The sequence below is a fragment of the Electrophorus electricus genome, chromosome 23 (genome assembly GCF_041902795.1).
Source record: "Electrophorus electricus isolate QZ-2024a chromosome 23, ASM4190279v1, whole genome shotgun sequence".
Taxonomy (NCBI): domain Eukaryota; kingdom Metazoa; phylum Chordata; class Actinopteri; order Gymnotiformes; family Gymnotidae; genus Electrophorus; species Electrophorus electricus.
Window position 1 is genome coordinate 14,301,498 of NC_137519.1, and position 24,979 is coordinate 14,326,476.

At 43.9% G+C, this 24,979-nt stretch overlaps 1 protein-coding gene across 1 annotated transcript in view; it reads left to right on the plus strand.

The window, feature by feature from the left end:
• Positions 1–24,979, plus strand: part of slc12a4 (solute carrier family 12 member 4) — a 27,210-nt gene continuing 2,231 nt past the window's right edge. The window contains exons 1-23 of the mRNA XM_027031283.3: positions 1–376; positions 8,615–8,712; positions 9,181–9,312; positions 11,284–11,430; positions 12,781–12,835; positions 13,104–13,234; positions 13,439–13,680; positions 14,145–14,359; positions 15,197–15,361; positions 15,540–15,638; positions 15,857–15,914; positions 16,086–16,260; positions 17,627–17,745; positions 20,524–20,622; positions 20,869–20,988; positions 21,183–21,287; positions 21,610–21,778; positions 22,172–22,367; positions 22,468–22,637; positions 22,901–23,032; positions 23,172–23,279; positions 23,528–23,715; positions 24,773–24,906. Of these exons, the coding sequence (XP_026887084.3) occupies positions 238–376; positions 8,615–8,712; positions 9,181–9,312; positions 11,284–11,430; positions 12,781–12,835; positions 13,104–13,234; positions 13,439–13,680; positions 14,145–14,359; positions 15,197–15,361; positions 15,540–15,638; positions 15,857–15,914; positions 16,086–16,260; positions 17,627–17,745; positions 20,524–20,622; positions 20,869–20,988; positions 21,183–21,287; positions 21,610–21,778; positions 22,172–22,367; positions 22,468–22,637; positions 22,901–23,032; positions 23,172–23,279; positions 23,528–23,715; positions 24,773–24,906 (3,196 nt within the window). The 5' untranslated portion in view covers positions 1–237. The remainder of the gene's footprint in view (positions 377–8,614; positions 8,713–9,180; positions 9,313–11,283; positions 11,431–12,780; positions 12,836–13,103; positions 13,235–13,438; positions 13,681–14,144; positions 14,360–15,196; positions 15,362–15,539; positions 15,639–15,856; positions 15,915–16,085; positions 16,261–17,626; positions 17,746–20,523; positions 20,623–20,868; positions 20,989–21,182; positions 21,288–21,609; positions 21,779–22,171; positions 22,368–22,467; positions 22,638–22,900; positions 23,033–23,171; positions 23,280–23,527; positions 23,716–24,772; positions 24,907–24,979) is intronic.

A 24,979-nucleotide genomic window follows, 5' to 3' on the forward strand; every position in this document is an offset into this window, starting at 1 on the left:
GAGGGGTTAGTGAGAATCGGAGCAATGTGTCAGTCCCGCTTTGTTCCTGACAGACGGGGCAGGGCCAGGGGAACAGGGGGAGCGGAATATGCTAATGTGTTGCAAATGGGAGGAAGTGAGCAAAGAGCAGAGGAATGCGTTTGGACGTGGTGGAGTTGAGCCGAGAGTGCTTAGCCCGCCGTTGTCTGTGCAAAAAGAGAGACAGACCAGAGTGACTGCTGCTAAAGGGAAGCAAACATGCCCCACTTTACTGTGGTGCCTGTCGAGGACAACTCGCAGTCCCACTATGACAGCCTGGAGGGAATTAACTGGGTGGATTACAGAGACACGGGGCAGAGAGGATACCCTGGGCATGGGGATACAGTCAGCTCTGATGGTGAGTTTCAGACATGCTGAGCACTTATGAAACTCTTAAAACTCTTGATTTGGTGTCTACTTTCTAATCTGTTATTAAGTACTCATATGGGACTCTACTTTTGAGTTTGACAACTGGGAGTATCCGAGATTTTTTAAGAGTGTGGGACAGTTTAAGTGTAAGTTATAATAACCATAGTAACTCTCCGATCACGGGAGTTTTTTCTCCCTTTCTTTCTTTTTATTTATTTATTTTTTTGACAGCCGACTTTTCCAAGTCTTCCCAAACTCGTATCCCATTTGGGATTTTTGGGATTGTTCTATTTTTAGGGCAATGGGAAGATTTGGGATAAACCGTAGCAGCCATTTACGCTAGTGGGTTGCCGTGCCAGACAGGAGTGTGTTGACACAGTGAAAACAACTTCAGCGGGGGTGAGGACATGAGGTGTGAGGCAGGGTGGAGACAGGACTCAAACTTTCCCATACAAAAGATGGAGCTCTCTCACTCTACCTCCCCCTCCCGCTGCTGAGCTTGTCTTTCTTTTCTGGAGACAGCTGTGTGGGTTGGTCTCACGCCCTCTCCCTCTCTCTCTCGCTTTCCACCCCTCTGTTCTTCTCTCTCTCTCTCTCTCTCTGCTAGGGAAAACTGGGGAGGGGTTTAAGGAGGAGGTGGAAAACTCGGGTGTGCTAGCGCCGCATACGGCTTTAAGGTTTGCAGTTTGTAAGGCCAGCGCTGGCCGTAGGAAGCAGTGTGTGGCCCTACCTTCATGCCTGCCTTCCTTCACTGGGGTCTCTGCCACATCCAGGGTGCCTCTGCATGTGAAGCAAGCACTCACATGAGTTCAGCCTGACCAAGAGTCTCACGTGGGGGGGGCTTCACTACTGCAAGGCTTTCATACCACTGAAGTTTTGGTCTTTGCACTTTTTTTTTCAATTTCCTGATGCATTTTTAAAAAATAATAATTAAATGCCATGCGACAGAAAATCGTCTTTTTCAAATTATAACTGCCTTCCCACGCGCTTCACCGAATGAGCCCAGCAGGGCAAAGACAGACTCCAGAGTTTACTCCCAGTGCCTTATGGTAAAACCATTACCAGACCCTTCACTCCCATTGCAACCCCCGTTATTCTCCCATTATCCCATATGGGCATATCTCAGATCAGTTCTTTTGCAATGAGAAGCAACTTTCAGTGGGTATCAGGTGCAGTGGTGACTCAGTGGTTAAGGTACTTGACTAGTAATCAGAAGGTTGCCACTGTTGGGCCCCTGAGCAAAAGATGTATTCAGACATAATTGTAAGTCGCTTTGGATAAAAGTATTGGCTTGCGCCACTGGGATCAGTGACTCTGAGTTTATGTGCTAGCAGAATTACACACAAAATGTATGTTGAGTTTTCTTCATGTGGTGGAGGAAGGGGGGTAGAAGAGAGAGATGAAAGAGAAAAACACTAGAACATCGACACTTTGTTTGTAGAGTGTTATGTATGTGTATAAGCACGTTTGTCTCACGGGCAATGAGAGGCCCAATGTGTGTAAAGCTTTGGTTTGAAATGTTCCGGTGTGCGCCTGTGTCTGTGCTGGTGGCCACAGCAGCCTGGCCTAGCGTTGCAGTGGACTAGGGGGTGGGCACAGTGCTAACCTTGTTCCAGTGTGAACTGAGCACACAGCAGGATACAGGTACACACTGCACATATTGTGTAGCACGGGACCTGCAGTGGAAGCGCTAGAGCACTGGTGCTCATGCCTGTACACACCTCAGTAAGTGTGTGTGTGTGTGTGTGTGTGTGTGTGTGTGTGTCTGTCTGATTTACCTGTGTATTTACATATGAATCTGTGCCACTTAAGATCACTTAAGGTCTTAATGAACACATTTCTGAATGAAATCAGATTCCTGAGTTTTACAGAGAAGTAACAACACCAGCCCCGTAAACAGTCTGCTGTGTACTGCACAGTCAGCAGTCACCAAGGAAAGATAAACACATACCAGGTAAGAAAGAGGGATGATGAGAGAGTGAGTGTGAGTGTGAGAGTGAGTGTGTGTGTGCGCTTATTTGGAAAACTAGGCAGTGGGCAGCTGTTCACTGAAGGACTAAAGTTGTTGGTCGTACCTTTAGCTCAAAACACATGCAGTGAAGAGGCAGTAACATGTGACTGGTAATCTCGTAGAGTTAAATTGGACAATTAGTTATTACTATTTTCAACATGACACATGAACAAATGACACACGAATGGCACTCGTATGGCATTTCTCTGACAGGAATTTCAACTCTTTGTGTGTGGTTAGCATCGAGTGTAATTTTCAGAGTGAGAAAGAAAAAAAAAAACCCTGTAAACTTTGCCAATAGGCTCCATGTCCCAGGAGTTGCTGAGGCATTCGAATGTTGTTTCAGACACAGCGAGAAAGGTCATCTGACACAGGGAAAAAAAAAACCCCACCCAAACAACTCTCTGCTGTTCTGGAGTGCGAGCTCCGTGCCAGAAGGAATGTGTGTTTTCACCTCCCTTCAGCCTGCCACAGTGGTCCCTCTCTCTGAAAGAGGGACATTATTAGTTTCTGCTGAGAGACAGCTGTCTCCTCACCTGCAGAGCACCTTGCTGTCTCACTGCCTCCTAATAAGGAGTGGACCAGGGCCTGTGAGCTTGTCCTAAAGCACTCCTTAATCCCCACGAACCCCCTGCCCTCGTCCGGTCAAGAATGCCCGTGTCTACACCTAACCCTTACTGCACATAGAGAGACGCAGTAATATTAATATCAGGTGCATTGGTCTCAAGACTTACTGTCAGAGTTGAGTTTGCCTTTGTTTGAAGTGTTGCTTTCAGCTGTACCTAATGATGTGAAATTGGCTTGTTGTACTGATCGTTTGTGATACACTGTGATGTAAGAGAGGCTCTAAGGATTCTTTAATGCTAAACCAGGCCGTGTTTACCAGTGCAAGGCCTCTCATGTCACTGTTAAACCCCCTTTGTGCAATTTCAACTACAGGGATGCAAAATAGGACTTCAGTGCCTCATATCTCTACAATATATGCCATGGGAACATCAAACCACTCAAACATTTTAAGGCGATATGTGTTGTTATACCTGGGAAAATCAGAGTTTCCAGCATCCACAGTCACATTCTATCCCTAACAACACACACGCATGCACACACAGAAAGAGAGAGAGAGAGAGAGATCCCTGATGCATTATCCCTTACCACTTCAAAGGCCATGCACAGGTTTCTCTCGCAGCAGGCTGGCATTCCTTGCTTAATTCAACTGTACTTTCCCATTACAGTCTTATTATCAGTCAGGAGTTGGAGAGACACAGCACGAATACAGGTATCAAGCGCCCGGCCACCCGTGCTGGGAGGTCACGGGGGGGTCATGACTTGGACAGGCTTTAGGGAAGCATCTGGAAGGCAGGCGTCCTCCAGATCTGTGCTGTGTTGTGATGCTGCAGAGGAAGCGGGTCACATGACGGGTCTGTTGCCTGGCTGCTTTCCTCCTAACAAGACCCTACAAAACCCTTATTGTGACCGCATGTCCCCTGTGAACTGTTTGCTACAACTTCACGCTTGGAAATGCAGTTGCTATCAGATCAGCTGAGATCGTGGGGCTGCATATTAGAACAGGAGGTCCTGGCTACGCTCATGAAAGGAAGTCAGGTTCCTGAGCTTTACGTGCTATATAATGTTGTCTAGCTACACCAAACTAATCTTTACGACTCTTCATTTATCTCAGTAAAGTTAGGAAGTTACACAGCAACCAAGATCCTGTATGCTGCTCACTGTATAACTGTGATTAACAAAAATGTGATTTCAAATTTCAGCAAATATAATTAGCCTGTTAGTGTACAAATAACCATATAAAGTAGTTTCCTGTGCTATATCAGATTAATTTGATATTCACAAGAGAAACTATTACTAACAATATATGAAATAAAAATGGCTATACGGACAGCTTCACCGAATACTTTTTTAACTTTTGTAAATATAACAGATAATCTTCTCAGAAAAATATGTCACGGGAAAATTACATTTTTGTGAACAGCATTTGGAAACCACTTAATGCGAGAGGAATCGCTGTCATCTCCTGTCAGAACCTGCAGTTGTTCCATTTGACTCACCTGTGCCACGCAAGCCGAGGTTGCTCTGTGATGGTGTCTGTGTCCCACCTGCTGAGGAGCAGAGGGGGTTAAACCTCCACCTGTCAGGGGGCAGTTTAGGGGCCACCGTAGCTACAGAACACAGACGTCTGCTTTGGTCAGATGTGTGCAGCATTCTAAACATCAAGAAATAATAATCCGTACTTAGCTTTGTGATTATACTAAAACGCTAGATCCTACTGCACGTAAACACACACATACGCACACACCCCCCCCCCCATGTTCATTATCATGATGATTATGTCAAACAGTCCAGAGCACCACCAAAACAGGAATCTTAGCCAACAAACCTCAGTGAGTAATCACCCTACACAGTATGATCTGCCCTTAATGAAATCTTTAAAAATCCATTAAATGAGAACTTTGGGCAATAGGATTTCAGACTTAAGCTCTTAACATGGTGGTCAAATGTTTTCTGCAGTTAATCAGCTTTAGTTTTTTAACACACACACACACACACACACACACACACACACACACACACACACACACACACACACAGAGAGACACACACAAAGGAGTTTTAGCCCCCTGTGTGCAAAGATAATTATAGATGAATTATGAGTGAAGACAGAACACACAAACATTTTAATGTTGACACACAAACTCATAATACATGTTGTCTTGTTCACATAAAATGCACTGTGAATCTTTTCATAGAGCCTTTACTAACATTACACCAGTTTTGTTTTCTTTGCATAATGTCTGGGGATGTGAGCATTGCCTTTTACTCAGTAGGCAGAAAAAGCACAATTCCTATTTTCAGCATAGTGAGACATTCCTTTGAGAGGATGATGGGAACATGGTAGCACACGCACGTGTACGGAGCAGGGCCTACAGCTGTATGCCACGTGTTTCCTTCTCCTAAGATAAACGCCCACTGCATATACACACACACACATAAAAACACAGAGCAGATAAGTGTTAAGCCTGCACTGGGTCTACTCTGTGCGGTAAGAACAAAAGCTTAGCTTTGTTCCTTGGCTTTGATTTCCAAAGCTGTGTGGAATGTTTTGCACAGACTTGTTTTATGTGTTCAGACTTGTCATCTCAGTGTGTTCTTTTCTCTCCTGCAGCTCACCATCTTAAATTACTCCTAGACTTTAATCCCTGTAATGAGACTCACAGAGAGTTCACGCCCGGAATACCTGTCAAACTATTTTCACTAGAGGTCTACTCCGGGCATTCTAGCATCACAAAAGAGACATGTTAACAGGACCTTGGATGTTTGACAGGAACTACGCTTGAAAACATAAACCAAGGTCACTAAATACAAAGTCAAGCTGATAGCAATAATGTAAATTTAGTATTGCTCTAAACTACACATACTGGCAGTACTGATGTAAATAATATTTCTGTTGTGTCACTAGACACTAGGGGGCAGCATTATACCAAATTTCACATGTATTCTCTTTCCACAAGTGGCCGTTGGAGCTGAATGGAGGAAAATAGCAAAATACAAACAAACAACAAAAGCAATAAACCACATTCACTCCCAAACACACACACGCACACGCACACACTTCTAAAAATAAATAAGTTCCATTCTTTAATTTTGCATCATTAACAATGAAATGGTCTCTATATTCTCAAAGAAAATTATTATTCCACCTGTCTCTCTCTCTAATACGAACACACACACACACACACACAAACAGTTGTAACCCAAATTTGTGTGTAAGTCTAACTGACTGTAAATATTTGTGACACATCCATGCAGATGTGAGGGTGTGTGAGATGTCATTTTTTATGTTTTAACTTTCCATCTCAATTATGCATGTATGTGTTCGTAGGGATCTGATTAAACACATCCAGATTCTCTGTGTGTGTGACAGTTTATACTTAATGTTTCTGTTGCTGCATGTGTCTTGACAAAGTATGTGACTGCACGATGGGGGGGGATGGGGGTTACCACATTCTTTGTGTGTGTGTGAGTATATGTGTGTGTGTGTGTGTGTGTGTGTGTGTGTGTGTTTTCCTTCTTTTTTTTTTATTATTATTTGAGTATTGGACCAGCTCTTTCTCTGTCTCAGTGTGAGTTAGAGGTGGACTAAACCTCATAGCTTTGCTTACACTCCATCACCCAGTGAGACATGTTCATCAGCAGTGGTGCTAACGCTAACTCTAATACTAACAACAATGGTGAGCTAACACAAGACAAAGGTGAGTGGAAATTTGCCTACAGTATGCAGAATGGGAGTGAGCTGGAGGTGCATATCCACACCCAAGTCACTCGCTTGTGAGGTGTTCGGAACACAAAATGCTTGGTTCAGATTTAGTGCTTTTATCAGGGTCTGGGCATGTCCCAGGTACCGGGTCAAATGGGACAGTCAACCTCTGGGACACATCAGACCTCAGAGAGGGTCAGACTCTGGGACACATCAGATAGCAGTTCTGACCTCAGTGTCGGTAGCCTGCTGACAAATAAAGGGAAGATGGGTCACCGGTATTGAGTTTGTTATCGGGAGTTAATTTGGCCCGGGAGGTTTTATATTTTCAGTAGTGCTGGAGATTCCCAAGTTGAGAAGAGACAACACCTAAAGAGAGATATCATTTGTTTATGAGAAATTACGCACGTCATATTCTGGAGAACATTTTAATTACGGAAAACTGATTTTGGGGAATTCACTGTAGAGGAATGCAGCACGTGTCCTGATTATACACTGTAAAGATGAACTGAAAGGTATGGTGATGTAATATCAGTGGCTCATATACACATCCGCACAATCATCCTATTTCTAGGACATAATTACTTTAAATGCAACAATGTCTGTAATATGTTTAGTGGTGAGCTGTTTACTTTAGAGTTAAAGATAATTTAAAGATTAAAGATCCGTTGTTGGGAAATTATTATTTTGAACAAAACACAGAGGACATTACAAAAACAAGCAATCAAGTAGATCTGGATTTACTGGGGAAAAAAAACGTACTGAGAAAGCATGGGAACTGGAAAAGAGGAAAAGAAAGAAAGAATGAAGAAAAACAAACAAATGTTCTTTATTGGTTGAATTGTATTTGAAAATGCTGTTATTATTACAGGCTTCTGAGGGCTTTGTCTTCCTGAAATAAAGCAGAGACTAATGATCCTGTTGTTCTGGACATCAAACCATTCATTACATTTTTGTAATGTCTTCACTGAGGTTATAATTTGGCTAGGAGACTGCTTTATTATGCGTAAACAACCCAATTATAAGCTTTCTGCAAGCAAATAGCAGATACTTTGCAAAGTATGACTAAGATGGTGTGTCCGAGCAAATTTCCTTCTGAACTCGTGTCATGGTCTGGAGACACAAGATCAGGGAGCGAATGCGTTTGCCCAGCACAAAGAACAGTTAGATGATATCCATGCTCATACACACCGCATTCATTTATTTGGAAGGTCAACCTCAGTAACCTTAATGTTTTAAACCATTTGCCCAGTACACATGATAATGTAAACTGGTGTTGTTTGTTAATTGTTTATAATAATAAAGACAATATGTGCCATTATAGATTAGATGGAGGTTTGACTTTTTCTCTCTCCATCTGTCACTGTAAAGCGACCTTGATTCTGTGAAAGGCAGTATACAAATTAAACTTAATAATAATAAAAATAATATGTTTTAGCAGCCATTTATGCAGAATCCCAGATCATTCAGAAAAGTTCACAAATTTTCCTTCATGGATTATTCTTTGTGACACTTTTATACGTCGCTCTGGATAAGAGAGTCTGCTAAATGTAAATGTGTTTCCACATACATTCCTCTGCACGTCTGAAATAATCAGGTTTAATAGCACCAGCTGATTTTAGGTATGCTGCCGTTTTTCTGTGTGCTTACAGTATGGTTCATGCTTAAGGTCACGTGGGAATGTTGCCATACTGTCTGCTCTTATACATTGTGTGTGATATGTTGTTAGTAGTGCACAGGCTTCACACTGTTGTAATATATAGTGAACACAAGCTAGGGTTGTTTTTTTAAGTATGTTTCTCATTGGGAGTTGCACTGGAATATGTAGGGTCTTTAAGTGCACTTCGTTAGAAATGAACAGATACACAGGGCCGCCAGTGGTGATGCAATGCACTTGCACTCATTTTATTCTCGTCTTCTCCTCATCATCTCCCTCTCTCTTGGAGGCCATGGGAACCATAAAGAAGACAGTCCCTTCCTCAACAGTACAGACGTGTCTGCAAAGAGGAACGACTACTACGACAAGAACTTGGCCTTGTTTGAGGTAGGTGAGATGGGGAGAATTTTTAGGAGGTAGATTTTTTTTTTTTCTAGAACCTTCAGTTGAAACAACGTTGCAGTGTGCAGTGTGCGTTGAATATGTACATATGTGTGTTCTAAAGTGACCATCCAGTGCACAATCGTTTCTATTTAAGATTAAGAAAACAAAACGTTTCTACTTTATCCAACATCCAACGTGTGTGAGAGTGTGAGTGTGTGTGTGAGTGTGTGTGTGAGTGTGTGTGTGAGTGTGTGTGTGAGTGTGTGTGTGAGTGTGTGTGTGAGTGTGTGTGTGAGTGTGTGTGTGAGTGTGTGTGTGAGTGTGAGTGTGTGTGTGTGTGTGTGTGTGTGTGTGTGTGTGTGTGTGTGTGTGTGTGTGTGTGTGTGTGTGTGTGTGTGTGTGTATTTTGGAGGGAGGTTCACTTACCCCTGCACTGTAAACGATCTCTCTGTTGTGGATCTCATCCGGCAGGAGGAGCTGGACATTCGACCAAAGGTCTCTTCCTTCCTCAGTCGTCTGGTCAACTACACAAATATCTCCCAGGGAGCGAAGGAGCACGAGGAGGCAGAGAGTGCAGAGGCTTCCAAGAAGAAACCACCCAAGGTTCACAGCCCAGACACAACAGAACATCTCACACAACTAAAATGTACTTACACATAACTGCAAAGCAGAACTCTAGCACATAGTATTGAAATTTAAAGGTATGAAAAATTATGTCCAGTTACGCTAACGTGAAATAATAATTTAACAGTTGAACATCTTATAAGACGTTTATGACAAGCAGTAAATGCCGTGGACCTACTAAACATTATTTCTAAAGTGCTCAACTCATTAACTGTCCTTTCACTCAACATCAGTCTTATATATATTTAGTCAAGTCTCAGGTTGCAACCAAAGGAAGTGGACTGATAACCAGTAGGCTAATTAGCATAGCAGTCAGTGTATTATCTATTTAACAGGAACTCCATTGCATTGAAAACCATACATTCACTATTCTAATGTGACTACTAGCAGACCAGTCTATTGCTGTCACTTTGCCAGGTGATTACCTGCTTCCAATACAATTTTGTCCAAACTGAAACTTGCTGTTACGTGGTAGAGACTGTAGGAGGGACTATCTCCTCAGAAACCCCACCCACATTTGTTAGTGCATGCCCCCTCTCTCTTAATACAGGGCTCAAACACAATATACACTATACTGCCAAAAGTATTCAATCACCCATCCAAATAATTAAATTCAGGTGTTCCAATCACTTCCATGGCCACAGGTGTATAAAACCAAGCACCTAGGCATGCAGGCTGCTTCTACAAGCATTTGTGAAAGGATGGGTCACTTTCAGGAGCTCAGTGAATTCCGGCATGGTATTGTGATAGGATGCCACCTGTGCAACAAGTCCAGTTTTGATATTTCCTCACTATTAAATATTCCACAGTCAACTGTGGACAGTGCATATAGAGCTTCATGGAATGGGTTTCCATGGCCGAGCAGCTGCATCCAGGCCTTACATCACCAAGCAATGCAAAGCGTTGGATGCAGTGGTGTAAAGCACACCGCCACTGGACTCTTGAGAAGTGGAGACGTGTTCTCTGGCGTGACAAATCACGCATCTCCGTCTGGTAATCTGATAGACGAGTCTGGATTTGTTGGTTGCCAGTAGAACGGTGCTTGTCTGATTGCATTGTGCCAAGTATAAAGTTTGGTGAGGGGTGGTTATGGTGTGTGGTTGTTTTTCATAAGTTGGGCTCGGCTCCTTAGTTCCAGTAAAAGGAACTGCTAATGCTTCAGCACACCAAGATGTTTTGGACAATTTCATGCTCCCAACTTTGTGGGAACATTTTGGTGATGCCCCCTTCCTGTTCCAACATGACAGGAAGGTCCATAAAGCAAGGTCCATAAAGACATGGATGAGTGAGGTTTGTGTGGAAGAACTTGACTGGCCTGCACAGAGTCCAGAACTCGACCCGAAAGAACACTTGTGGGATGAATTAGAGCAGAGACTGTGAGCCAGGCCTTCTTGTCCAACATCAGTGTCTGACCTCACAAATGTGCTTCTGGGAGAATAGTCAAACATTCCCATAAACACACTCCTAAACCTTGTGGAAAGCCTTCCCAAAAGAGTTTAAGTTCCTATAGCTGCAAAGGGTGGGCCAACATAATATTAAACACCATGGATTCAGATTGAGATGTCACTCAAGTTCATATGTGTTCAGATGAGCGAATACTTTTGGCAATATAGTGTACGTACACGGGTAAAAACTAGTTAATAGCGTACTACAGGTTTAGTTTAGTGGCCATTACGTTTTGTGATGAATTTTTGAAATTTTATAAGGTAAAGAAATTTAAATGGTTTGTGTAACAAATGGTCAAAAAATACAAGAACACATTAATCCCGGTTGATAACTAGTTATCCATAATCACTTCCGCTAACGTCCAGTTGTGCAGCCACTAGAGGGCGTCAGACACTTCCCCCCCCATTGAGATTGAGACTGATTTAAGTTAAACAGCATCATCTGGGAAAAACATGGACTAGTCTCACTTATGCTCCCTGTCTGTGCTCTCTTTCATTTCTGCAGTCTCCAAATATGGGGACACTGATGGGAGTTTACCTGCCGTGTTTGCAGAATATATTCGGCGTTATCCTTTTCTTACGTCTCACCTGGATTGTAGGTACAGCCGGAGTAGTGCAGTCCTTCCTCATTGTCCTGATGTGCTGCTCTTGTGTGAGTTGATACACACACACACACACACACACACACACACACACACACACACACACACACACACACACACACACACACACACACACACACACAAGCATACTAAGGAGCCTTGTAGGGGAGCTAATGGATGTGTGAATATCTGTACATGTACATACATGGCTATCTACACATATGCAGGTAAGACGTGTTGATAAAACTATTATATAAAAAAAAAATTGCAGAATGATATGAACATTTGCAAACAACAACCTCTACACAGTTGTGCAAATAAGCATAAGTTACAGAGAAGTCAATTGAGCACTGTAAGGGAGTTTGTGGGTTATTTATCACATTTTCATCTTTCAGCATTTAGCTGATGCTTCTATTCAAATTATGACTGAATACAACTTGAACAATTGAGAGTTAAGGGATTTGTTCAGGGATTGAACAGTGGCAAGTTGGTGGAGGGGCTTGAACTGGCAACCTTCTGATTACTAGGCAAGTACCTTCACCACTGAGACACCACTGTCCCCTTGCCCTGGTCTTATAGATGTGCTGAATATCTGCTATATGCAGACAACAAACACACAACACCCCAAAGTCTAGAACCTAAGGTGGACCTGCTTAAAAACAGCCTGTCAGAGATGCACCTAGACAAAGGTTTGGGCTGCTGTGGTAAAAACTGACAAGAACAGTCTGTAAACCAACATAAAACAAAAGCATCACGACTCTGATTTGCCCCTTTTACAAGACAAAGTTTAGAAGTCTCCACACTACAGTCACCGGCTGTGTTACAAATAGCCTACTACATCATACTCAGGCACAGATTGGGCCCCAAATCAGTATCCCTATGCAACCAAAATACATTTTTTCAGTACACGAAAGATACCCAGATGACACAATACTTCTACCAAGTATTCCAGCACAGTACACAACTGTGGTGTACTGCATCCCATCATGCAGCATTGCCAGAAAATCTTTCTGAAATGGGTGGAAACTTCATACAATCACGCGACCCCATATTATGGTTTGCGTATGCCACATACTGGATAATATACTGCATACTACTACAGGGACTAGTATCCAGCATCCAGTATATACTGATTGTATGTAGTATGTAGTAGACTATTTCAAACACGGCCACTGTTCTATGGTCTCCCATGCCAGCGTTTTCCAGTCAAAGCCTCAGGGACCCTGGACGGTCTACATTTTGCTCTCTTCTGGCTCCTAATACATGCCTGATGGCCCCTGAGGTCTGGACTGGGATGCATTTAAAGCATTTATGAAAACCTTATGTCTGCAGATGTAATAGGTATTTGCTGAAGTCTAAAAGACTGGGAACCTCTAAACAACTTTCATACTGTCTTGCAGACAATGCTCACTGCGATATCGATGAGTGCTATTGCAACCAACGGTGTTGTACCAGGTAACAACATGACTAATCTTGTTTGTTCTAATAGTATCTTTTTCTGGAATTCATATCAAGTTTGGCAAGATTTTCTCTTTCATTAGTGGGGCAAGTTAGAACAAACTCTTACATATAAATGTAATTTAATAATTAATATTTCCATAGCCAGTGAAATACTCTCTGTGTGTGCGGTGCGTGTGTGTGTGCGCGCGTGTGTGCGTGTGCGGTGTATGCGGTGTGTGCATGTGTGTGTGTGTGTGTGTGTGTGTGTGCGTGCATATTGCAGCTGGTGGGGCATACTTTATGATATCTCGCTCCCTGGGGCCTGAGTTTGGAGGCGCAGTGGGACTTTGTTTCTACCTGGGCACAACCTTTGCTGCTGCCATGTATATCCTGGGTGCCATCGAAATACTACTGGTGAGCCAGACGCACCCCATCCCCACAAAACACTAAACACAGAATTAACAAGTGATTTATAAGTAAGTTGACATATGATCAATATGATATGTAAACAAGTTGTTAATCACAGTGGTTTCTTGTGCACGCAACCCTGACGTTTGCCCTGAGCGGGAGTATTTTATAGTTAGAACTGTTCAACAGACGTATGTTGCCTCTCCACAGAAATACCTGGTGCCACAGGCAGCCATATTTCAGGCCACTGACATCCACGTGGTGAACGGCGCTATGCTGAACAACATGCGAGTGTACGGCAGCTTGTGCCTCGGCCTCATGGCCGTGGTAGTCTTCGTGGGGGTGAAGTACGTTAACCGCTTTGCCTCGCTCTTCCTAGCCTGCGTCATCGTCTCTATAGTTTCCATCTACGCCGGCGCAGCCAAGTCCATCTTCCACCCTCCGGAGTTTCCGTAAGTCCCAGCACATTCGCTGTCCAAACAGGACACAGTTGGATTTCATTGGGAATATTTATGGATATGTCCATAGAAAGCTGTGAAAGTCTGTCCTAAAGTAAGCAGCTAGCTGGGATCGTTTTGAACCAACCCAAGGTGCCAAAAGAGCAGCTCTGGGACTGCAGCCAGTCATTAATGTTCTTATTTATGGCATTTGGCTAGTGCGCCTTTCCAGAGCGACTTACCAAAGTGTCTTATTGTCTCCACAGCAAAGTGGAGACAATAAGCTGTAGAACAAAAGCTGTAGAACAAAATGCAATATCAGTTTTCTCAAAGCATTTAAGCATCTACTTGCTTAATGGTTGCACGTTTCCTTCAGAGTAAAAGCACCAATGCCTTTGTCCTGGACCCCAAAGAGCTCCATTGTGCCGCTCATGATAATGTTTGGTTCACCTCCACCTCCTGTCACTTGCGCTTCCCAGGATCTGCATGTTGGGGAACCGGACACTGGCATGGGACCTTTTCGATGTGTGTGCGAAGACGGTCGTCACGGAAAACCAAACTTTGCCCAGCAAGCTGCGGATGAAATTCTGCAGCTCAGAGAATGCCAGCAGCTCCCACTGTGATGAATACTTTGTCCAGAACAACGTGACAGAGATTCAGGGAATTCCTGGGCTTGCCAGCGGAATTATTCGAGGTAGATGAGTCTCCGCGCACTGTGGTATGAACACTTGTGGTATGTGGTCACAAAGCAGCTTGTGCAGACGAGCACTTCCCTGTCTGCTATCAGACTATTAAACTCACTTCCATTCCCAAACATCTATAAAACAGCAAAGTTATTGTAAATGTATTTTTGTATTATTCTACTGGATTAACAAATGTTAGTTGTGCTAAGGTTTGCTGGTTGTGTGTAAATGTTGTGATGGTGGAAAGCAGAGAAGGAGATGCCATTGCAGTTGTGGAGTCTTTATTCTCCACGATAAGTTGTGCGAGAGAACACAACTGTAGAAAGAACAGTGAGAAAACTAGCTGGCAGTCAGCATGATGTAGGCGCACCCTGGACAGGCCAGAAATCAGCACTGACCTGAATTAAGGAGAGAACAAAACAAACAAAAACAAAACAAAAAGCAGGACAGGTATGTGTGTGTGTGTATGTATGTGTGTGTGTATGTCAGTTTGTCCCTCCTGATGGGTGCCTCGCGCACTGTGAGAGCTGACTGATGATGGGTCAAGGTATTTTCAGAAGGGTATGTAATGTAATGTATATGAGTCCCCTTAGCTAATAAAAGAGGTATTCTGAGGTATTATCAATAGCTCCAACACTCCATTCCAATCCAATCCAACACTCTGTTATAGACTTTAACTTATAAAATGACTGTTATTTTCATTAGTAATTAAAATAACACAAATTGTTTAATTATGTTTAAATGCAAGCTACATAAATGACAAAGTACTGAAATGTCCTTAATCCTTTCTCTCTGAGCTCCTGACTGTTCATATGTGATTTTTTTCAACCTGAGTGTGTTTGTTACAGAGAATATGTGGGGGGATTATTTGGAAAAGGGTCAGATTCTGGAGAAGGCCCATCTGAAGTCTGTGGATGTGCATGGCTCCATGGAGTCCTTTGGCTTGTACGTGTCTGCAGACATGGCTACCTCCTTCACCCTCCTTGTAGGAATCTTCTTTCCTTCAGCCACAGGTAAAAAGAGACAGGTGCTTGTTCAAAAAACAACACGCCTTTTAAAATGAAAGTGGAAACTTGGTCAGTTCTGGGACTTGCCTTTCTGTGTCTTGAACTGCTTCCTCTCTCACCTGTCTCCTTCACCTCTTCTCTCTCTCTCTCTCTCTCTCTCTGCTCTTTCTATGTCTCTTCTTAGGTATTATGGCTGGATCCAATAGATCAGGAGACCTGAAGGATGCTCAGAGGTCCATCCCTGTAGGCACCATACTGGCCATTCTGACCACCTCGCTAGTCTGTATCCTCAGCAACAGTAACATGAACACTGTTTACTGACACCTTTCTTTGTTATTAATACGGTGTTGAACCTTGTGCTGAATAGTAAATGACACATACGTTATTAAATGGTTGAAGGTGTGAAGTTTCAGCTTGACCCAGTATTACGCGGTGCTGAGAACAGGCCACACGACTCCAAGCATGCAGACCCTGACTGTGTTCCTAAACTGCTGTTGTCAGATTTTAGTTCTGTGGTCCTGTTCGGGGCCTGTATTGAGGGAGTGGTTCTTAGAGACAAGTAAGTTAGGACCTGCGCTATTTGTCCAGATACTGTTTAGAACATCACAATGAAATTTGAGTTTATATGTTATTGAATGCTTTTTGCGAATGACTGTGTGTGTGTGTGTGTGTGTGTGTGTGTGTGTGTGTGTGTGTGTGTGTGTGTGTGTGTGTGTGTGTGTGTGTGTAGGTTTGGAGATGCAGTCAGGCAAAACTTGGTTGTTGGCACTCTCTCTTGGCCCTCTCCGTGGGTCATTGTGATTGGCTCATTCTTCTCCACAGTGGGGGCAGGTCTTCAGTCTCTTACTGGAGCTCCCCGCCTCCTGCAGGCCATTGCTAAGGACAACATCATTCCATTCCTCAGAGTAAGAACCCTGTCTCCAAGAATCAACGGTGCATTTCAGCTCAAATATTTAAAACTGCTGTAAGAATCAGCAGTACATTTCAGCTCAAATATTTAAAACTGCTATAAAAATCAACAGTGCATTTCAGCTCAAATATTTAAAACTGCTGTAAGAATCAACAGTGCATTTCAGCTCAAATATTTAAAACTGCTATAAGAATCAACAGTGCATTTCAGCTCATATCTTTAAAACTGCTGTAAGAATCAACAGTGCATTTCAGCTCATCTTTAAAATTGCTTTAAGAATCAACAGTGCATTTCAGCTCATATCTTTAAAATTGCTGTAAGAATCAACAATGCATTTCAGCTCTAAATATTTAAAACTGCTGTAAGAATCAACAGTGCATTTCAGCTCAAATATTTCAAACTGCTGTAAGAATCAACAATGCATTTCAGCTCAAATATTTCAAACTGCTGTAAGAATCAACAATGCATTTCAGTTCTAAATATTTCAAACTGCTGTAAGAATCAACAATGCATTTAAGCTCAAATATTTAAAACTGCTGCAAGAATCAACAATGCATTTCAGCTCATATTTAAAACTGCTGCAAGAATCAACGGTGCATTTCAGCTCATATCTTTAAAACTGCTGTAAGAATCAACGGTGCATTTCAGCTCATATCTTTAAAACAGCTGTAAGAATCAACAATGCATTTAAGCTCACATATTTAAAACTGCTTTAAGGATCAACAGTGCATTTCAGCTCATATCTTTAAAACTGCTGTAAGAATCAACAGTGCATTTCAGCTAACTTCTTTAAACTGCTGTAAGTGATATTTAATGTTATCGCTAACTTCTGCCAGACTGAAGTAGTCTACACTTCAATCCACATTTTTCCTTCAAATGTCTTTCCCAAGCCCCTTACTTAGCATGTGCATGTGCTTCCCATGGACGTACAAAATAATCAGGAATGTCAGGAAAAAGAGTAACATCCTTTATAACCAGACTGTTTTACATTTTTTTAGATGGGGACCAACACCTTAGTGACCCCTGTCATACTGTAAAGACAACTGAGCTGAAGCTAAACATGCTTACATCAGCTTGTTCAAGCCTAAACTGGCACAGTTCAAGCTGCACTACTGCTTCATTACGGCTGTTAAAGAAATAATCAGTTTTTCCGGGCTTTACACATCCTGGAAGTATATCATTTGAATCTGCGTGAGAGCATGTGTGCGTTGTTTATATCTGGTAAGCTTCAGTCGAGTCAGACAGATTTGTATGCCAGTATGTAAAGTATGGTTTTCTGGATAAGAACATCTGTGTGTGTCTGTGTGTCTGTGTGTGTCTGTGTGTGTCTGTGTGTGTGTGTGTGTGTTTTAACCCTTTAGGTGTTTGGGCACGGGAAAGCGAATGGAGAGCCCACATGGGCCCTGCTCCTGACGGCACTCATAGCAGAGTTGGGCATTCTCATCGCCTCCCTGGACATGGTGGCCCCCATTCTCTCCATGTGAGGACATGACGAAAACACAGTGCAGGAAATGCATACGAGCTCATGCGCAAAATCACAGCGTCATGCGAACACAAATTTGCATGCAAAACCTCAGGAACATGTGAACAAAATGAGAATAAGACATGAGAATGTACACACATATAAAACTAGAGAGTCACCTGAACAAGCATACACATGCAAAACAGAACCAAACGTACACGGGCAAGGGAAGTTTGCATACACAGCGGCTTCGTATAAGCCATGGAAAAATAATAAAGTAATAAAATAATACAAATGACATCCCGAGATCTATCAGCTCAAAAAATAATTTATACCAGAAAATATAAATAAAATATTACAAATATATTACAAATAAGAATATGTACAAATCAATTAAAATAAAGTTAAAATGAACTAAAGTTCATTTATAGAAATAACATGAAAAATTAGACATAAAACCTGATTTAAAATAAATATAATAAATAAAATATATAAAGTATATAAAATCAAATAAAATATATAAAAAATAAATGAGAATAAAAATAAAATAAACAAATAAAGCATTAAAATAAATAAAAATATATTGTAGTGCATAAAAGTCCTGCAGTGCTACAGGATGTGCGGGAACAGTGTTTAAGCTGAGACCACAGCCTGGCCAAAGAAAAACGGCTTTAGTTTAGCTTTAACCTCAGCAGTGGCGGGGTTCTTCCAACATCTTCTGACAACTGGTTCCATTTAGAAGCGCCATAACTAAACGCTGTAAAAATCATAATAGCTAAACGCTGCCTCTCCATGATGAGTCTGTAGCTTAGGCAGGACTAACTGAGTCATTCCTAATGATCTGAGGGTTCAGAACAGGTAGTAACCCTACAGTGTGTCATATAGCTATACTGGTCCTACGCCATTACAGCTTCACATCAGGCCCTGCTAACTCTCATCATCCCAACAACCACAACACTGCGAGCACTTCTCAGTGCTTAGCTGTTCTCACGGGTCAGCTCCTCTCAGGGCTCCGCTGTTCTCACGGGTCGGCTCCTCTCAGGGCTCAGCTGTTCTCACGGGCCGGCTCCTCTCAGGGCTCCGCTGTTCTCACGGGTCAGCTCCTCTCAGGGCTCAGCTGTTCTCACGGGTCGGCTCCTCTCAGGGCTCAGCTGTTCTCACGGGTCGGCTCCTCTCAGGGCTCAGCTGTTCTCACGGGTCGGCTCCTCTCAGGGCTCAGCTGTTCTCACGGGCCGGCTCCTCTCAGGGCTCCGCTGTTCTCACGGGTCGGCTCCTCTCAGGGCTCCGCTGTTCTCACGGGTCGGCTCCTCTCAGGGCTCCGCTGTTCTCACGGGTCGGCTCCTCTCAGGGCTCCGCTGTTCTCACGGGTCGGCTCCTCTCAGGGCTCCGCTGTTCTCACGGGTCGGCTCCTCTCAGGGCTCCGCTGTTCTCACGGGTCGGCTCCTCTCAGGGCTCAGCTGTTCTCACGGGTCGGCTCCTCTCAGGGCTCAGCTGTTCTCACGGGTCGGCTCCTCTCAGGGCTCAGCTGTTCTCACGGGTCGGCTCCTCTCAGGGCTCAGCTGTTCTCACGGGTCGGCTCCTCTCAGGGCTCAGCTGTTCTCACGGGTCGGCTCCTCTCAGGGCTCAGCTGTTCTCACGGGTCGGCTCCTCTCAGGGCTCAGCTGTTCTCACGGGCCGGCTCCTCTCAGGGCTCAGCTGTTCTCACGGGCCGGCTCCTCTCAGGGCTCAGCTGTTCTCACGGGCCGGCTCCTCTCAGGGCTCAGCTGTTCTCACGGGCCGGCTCCTCTCAGGGCTCAGCTGTTCTCACGGGCCGGCTCCTCTCAGGGCTCAGCTGTTCTCACGGGCCGGCTCCTCTCAGGGCTCAGCTGTTCTCACGGGCCGGCTCCTCTCAGGGCTCAGCTGTTCTCACGGGCCGGCTCCTCTCAGGGCTCAGCTGTTCTCACGGGCCGGCTCCTCTCAGGGCTCAGCTGTTCTCACGGGCCGGCTCCTCTCAGGGCTCAGCTGTTCTCACGGGCCGGCTCCTCTCAGGGCTCAGCTGTTCTCAGGGCTCGGCTCCTCTCAGGGCTCAGCTGTTCTCAGGGCTCAGCTGTTCTTCATCTGTGTTTTGTTATATTAAGCCCTCGACACCTCCAGAAGGCTCAACAGTGAGGTCTGGTGTCCCAGCCTCTCCCCCTCCCCAAAGTTCTCTTTTAAACCAAGCACTGCCACTAGCAGACACAACCCTTAAAATCCTTACTACTGTCCTACTACTGATCTCAGGGCAGCATTTCATACCACAGACCACACCAGGAACTTTCGGGAACAGTCCTAAATAATGGCGCAGAGACCCAGGTCTCTGCACACATACTGGAACTTGCTCATGTGGCCATTCATGTTCAGATGGTTAAAAAGGTTAAGGGATAAAAGCCTGTGTGTGTGTGTGTGTGTGTGTGTGTGTGTATGTATGTGTGTGTGTGTGTGTGTATGTGTGTGTGTGTGTGTGTATGTGTGTGTATGTGTGTGTATGTGTGTGTATGTGTGTGTGTGTGTGTGTGTGTGTGTGTGTGTGTGTGTGTGTGTGTGTGTGTGTGTGTGTGTGTGGATTGTATCTTTGCATTTGTATTCTAGATTTTGTGCATAATTTTCTAAAATGTGCTCTTTTAAAAGTGAAATAATCAATTTTCAGTTTCTGCAGTAGGCAAAGATACCGTAATCTCACCAGTCATCTCTGATGCTGTAATCTAACCAGCTCTGTTCTCTCTTTTTTCCCCCTTATTCTTCATGGTTTTTACACTTCTCATTTTGTATTCCTTACAGGTTTTTCTTGATGTGCTACCTGTTTGTAAATTTGGCGTGTGCTGTACAAACTCTTTTACGAACCCCAAACTGGAGGCCAAGGTTTAAGTACTACCACTGGTACGTGTGGGTGGGTGTGGGTGGGTGTGTGAGGGCGTCACCGTAATCAGTGCTTGAGCTGTGGTTCTCGTCCTTACATCTTTGAAGTGAGCTCACAAAGGTGAAGGTTTGAAGGTAGTCGTCAATTGTTTTACGAGGCGTGAGGCAGAGAAGAGTCAGTCACTGCTCGTAAACACTTAAGTATTTTGCAGTGTGTCTGTTGGAGGCACTCTGCTCCATCCTGACAGCTGTATGTCTGTCTTCCAGGGCTCTGTCGTTCCTGGGCATGAGTATGTGTCTGGCCCTCATGTTCATCTCGTCCTGGTATTATGCCATTGTAGCGATGGGAATCGCTGGAATGATCTATAAATACATTGAGTACCAGGGGTGAGTGATGATCCTGTTTCCATTAGCAACATGAAAGAACATCCTTATGTTCCAGCTTTATGTAGTCTTTCTGCCTTTCTCTCTCTCTCCTCCCTCATTCTCACTCCTTCTCTCTCCCTCCCTCTCTGCCTCCATCTCCCTCCCTCGCTATCTCCCTCTCCCTTTCTACCTCTCTCTCTCTCTCTCCGATTCAGAGCAGAGAAGGAATGGGGTGATGGGATACGGGGTCTGTCTCTCAGTGCTGCTCGATATTCCCTCCTTCGTTTGGAAGCTGGACCTCCGCACACCAAAAACTGGAGGTTTGCCTTCCCACTCGCACAAGCAAAGGCCAAGCCCGCCTTGTACTCCTCAATACATCATTTTCTTTATTTCATCTTCTTCCCCATAGCACAGAATTTGTGGTGTAAGTTCAGTTACCAAATTGCCAGTTTTTAGCTACTGTTTTAATCAGGATGCATTTGAAAGCAACTGCACATATAGAGTGCTTTTTGGAATAAAGTTTGTTGGTTGCTTGGTTGCATCTGTGTCCTGCTCATCTGAAGCCAATCATACTTCGTTATTTTAAAGCCCAAGTGCACCACTGTACTGAACTGTGCTGTTACTGAATGTTTTGATTTGTAGGCCTCAGGTGCTTGTCCTCCTGAAGCTGGATGAAGACCTGCATGTGAAGTATCCCAGAATGCTCAGCTTTGCCTCACAGCTGAAGGCTGGAAAGGGGCTCACGATTGTGGGCTCAGTAATACAGGGCAACTTCCTGGACAGCTATGGGGAGGCACAAGCATCCGAGCAGGTGCCAACTTCACGGTGGTGCCAAGGCTGAGTTCTCAAAGCTCGTAACCGTGGCAAACACTTTGATACTCAAAGTTAAGATCAACTGACTTTAGACTCCAGACTCAGTGCTATTCATCTGTGTGGCAAACAGCTTACAGATGAACTTTCAATGGCTAAAGTCTCAAAACAGACATCTAGCTGATGCTTTTATCCAAAGCCACTTACAAGTCTGACTGAACACAACTTGAGTAATTGAGGGGTTCAGGAACCCAACAGCAGCAACTTGGCAGCAGTGGGACTTAAACCAGCAGCCCTCTGATTGCTAGTCGAGTACCTTCACCACTGACCTACCACTACATCATCTGGCCCTTGTATTAAATGGTTGTGTTGTGCCTTTTTAAAATTTTCCTAGGCGATTAAGAACATGATGGAGATTGAGAGAGTGAAAGGCTTCTGCCAGGTGGTGGTGGCGGCCAAGGTGAGAGAGGGCATCGCCCACCTCATCCAGTCGTGCGGCTTGGGGGGCATGAAGCACAACACAGTGGTGATGGGCTGGCCTTATGGATGGAGACAGAGCGAGGACCCTCGAGCGTGGAAGACCTTCATCAGTGAGTATCCTACCTTCACTCACGACCGAGAGTATAAGAAACGATTTTGTGAGTCAGTCCGATTTCAGGCTTCTGAACGGTGGTTCCTTCGGCTCACCAGACACGGTGCGCTGCACGACCGCCGCTCACCTGGCTCTGATGGTGCCAAAGAACGTGTCCTTCTACCCCGGCAACCATGAACGCTTTGCCGACGGTCACATTGACGTGTGGTGGATCGTCCATGACGGAGGCATGCTGATGCTTCTCCCCTTTCTCCTAAAGCAGCACAAGGTTCGCCGTCACCCCTAATTCTGTCCGTCTGAACTCTGTAGCCTTGGGTGTAGGTACTGAGGGGATTAGAATATTATAGTCTTCACCGTAATCTTGAGCAGATTTCTTTTGGCTAGGTCATTTGATGTCATCACCCAAGAGGCATTCATTGTTTGTAGCGTTTGAGTTTCATCTATAAATTTCTGTTAGAAAATGTAGATGCTCTGTAAATGTGCTTTCAAAAGTGAGTTCTGTCTGAGTCTCCTGATCTCTGTATTGTCCAGGTCTGGCGTAAATGTAAAATGCGGATTTTCACGGTTGCCCAGATGGATGATAACAGTATACAGATGAAGAAGGATCTGGCAACCTTTTTATATCAGCTCCGACTAGAGGCCGAGGTGGAAGTGGTGGAAATGGTGTGTGAAACAACAAATCAATTAATCAAACCAGTTTCAGTTAAAACTTGTTTAAACATGTTTAAATATTTCAGCAGACTCTGGAAGTTCTCACCTGCGACTTGCCTGTAAGATGACAGTGGTGTTTTCCTGATTGTAGCACGATAGCGACATCTCTGCATACACGTATGAGAGAACACTGATGATGGAGCAGAGGTCGCAGATGTTGAGGCAGATGAGGTTGTCCACCACCGAGAGGAACAGAGAGGTGTGTGTGTGTGTACCATCTGCTCAGTGTCTGATTACATCCTACAGCAGTCTCCTCACTCACACCTAAACATTCAACGAACTTCTACAGGTCATGTGAATAGTTACTGCATCCAAATTTGGGGTCATAAACCAGAAGCATGTATAGCAAACAGCCTAAAAGGAAAAATGTAATTATGTGGTGGGGCTGACTAACCAAGCTTAGTAATAATGTACACACATCATGCATCTCTTGACTGGTACTCGTAGGCCCAGTTAGTAAAGGACAGACACTCCTTGGTCCGGATGGAAAGTTTGTACTCAGATGAGGAGGAGGAAACCCTCGATATCGTGCCTGAGAAGATCCAGATGACATGGACCAAGGACAAGCTGGATGCGGAGAGGAGGACCCGAAACAACGCTCCAGAAAACTTCCGAGAACTTATTAGCATTAAACCGTGAGTACGGGCAAAGAAACAGGCCAGTCAGGCTCATCTGGAACGAAAGGAATAAAGACTATTGAAGCTGTCAAATCAGACACCTGAAAAACTGACATGCTAACAGTATTATCATCTCATCAGTTTAGCGTCTCTGAGCCTGTTGACCGAGAGTGAATCTGTCTGTACGTGCACCGAATCCTGGAGGGATATTGGTGTATTTTAGCCTGATTAGCTGAGCTGTGCACTTCTCTTCTGCACACAATCAACGTTGCTGTAAAGTAGAATTAATTTAACATGATATTGTATAATATAATTTTGACTGTGCATGTAAATTAAAAAGAAGCATATCGACTACATAACTGAAGATACAAAAGAAGCTCACACAAAAACTGTTTTGAGTTCAGGAGAATATCTGTAGAGTCCATCTTTTTTACACATCAGAATAGGCTGACAGATATCATAAATCCAGAAAGTATATATACATGAGAATACCAGATAGTATGAATTTGGTGTGTGAATGACTGAAAAAAATCTGTGTTTTCCAACACATACCAGTCAGGACAAAGGTCAGGACTTTCACTCATCAGTGTGTGTGTTTTAAACACACACTGTCATCCATCTGTCAAGCGCCCTTGAGTCTGAGAAAGGAGTTATATAAATGGAAATAATAATAATAATAATTTATGGAAATAAAAAATTTGCCTTCTTTTTATATTTCATAATCCAAAGGTTCCATCATGCCTAAAACATATGTGAGAATCACGGGAGACTACTAGATCCTGTACATCTAGCATTCATTTAGTTCAGTGGAAATACTGGAGGAGATTAACTAGAAGGTTGTGAGTCTTAGACAAACTGAAGTGCATCTGTCTAAAATATTGGTTTATCGGGTCTCTCCTGTCATTGTTTTAATCAACTTCAAGGTCTCGAGTCGTCTGAAGTAAGCAAGGAGTGGATACCAGTCTTCATGGAATGTAGCGTAACATTTAGGATGGTATGCAGGAGATAATGACAATAAGTGGGAAATGTCTTTGTTTTATTCTTTTAATGCTGTTGGCGTTTTTGTGTGTCTCAGAGATCAGTCCAACGTGCGACGGATGCACACAGCAGTGAAACTCAACGAGGTTATCGTGAACAGGTCCCACGATGCCAGGCTCGTTCTCCTGAACATGCCTGGACCTCCACGCAACCCTGAGGGCGATGAAAATTGTATCCTACGCTTGCATGTCTGAAAGGCCGTGCTGTTAGCAGGGCAAGAATGAAGAGTGCTGTCAGAGTCGTT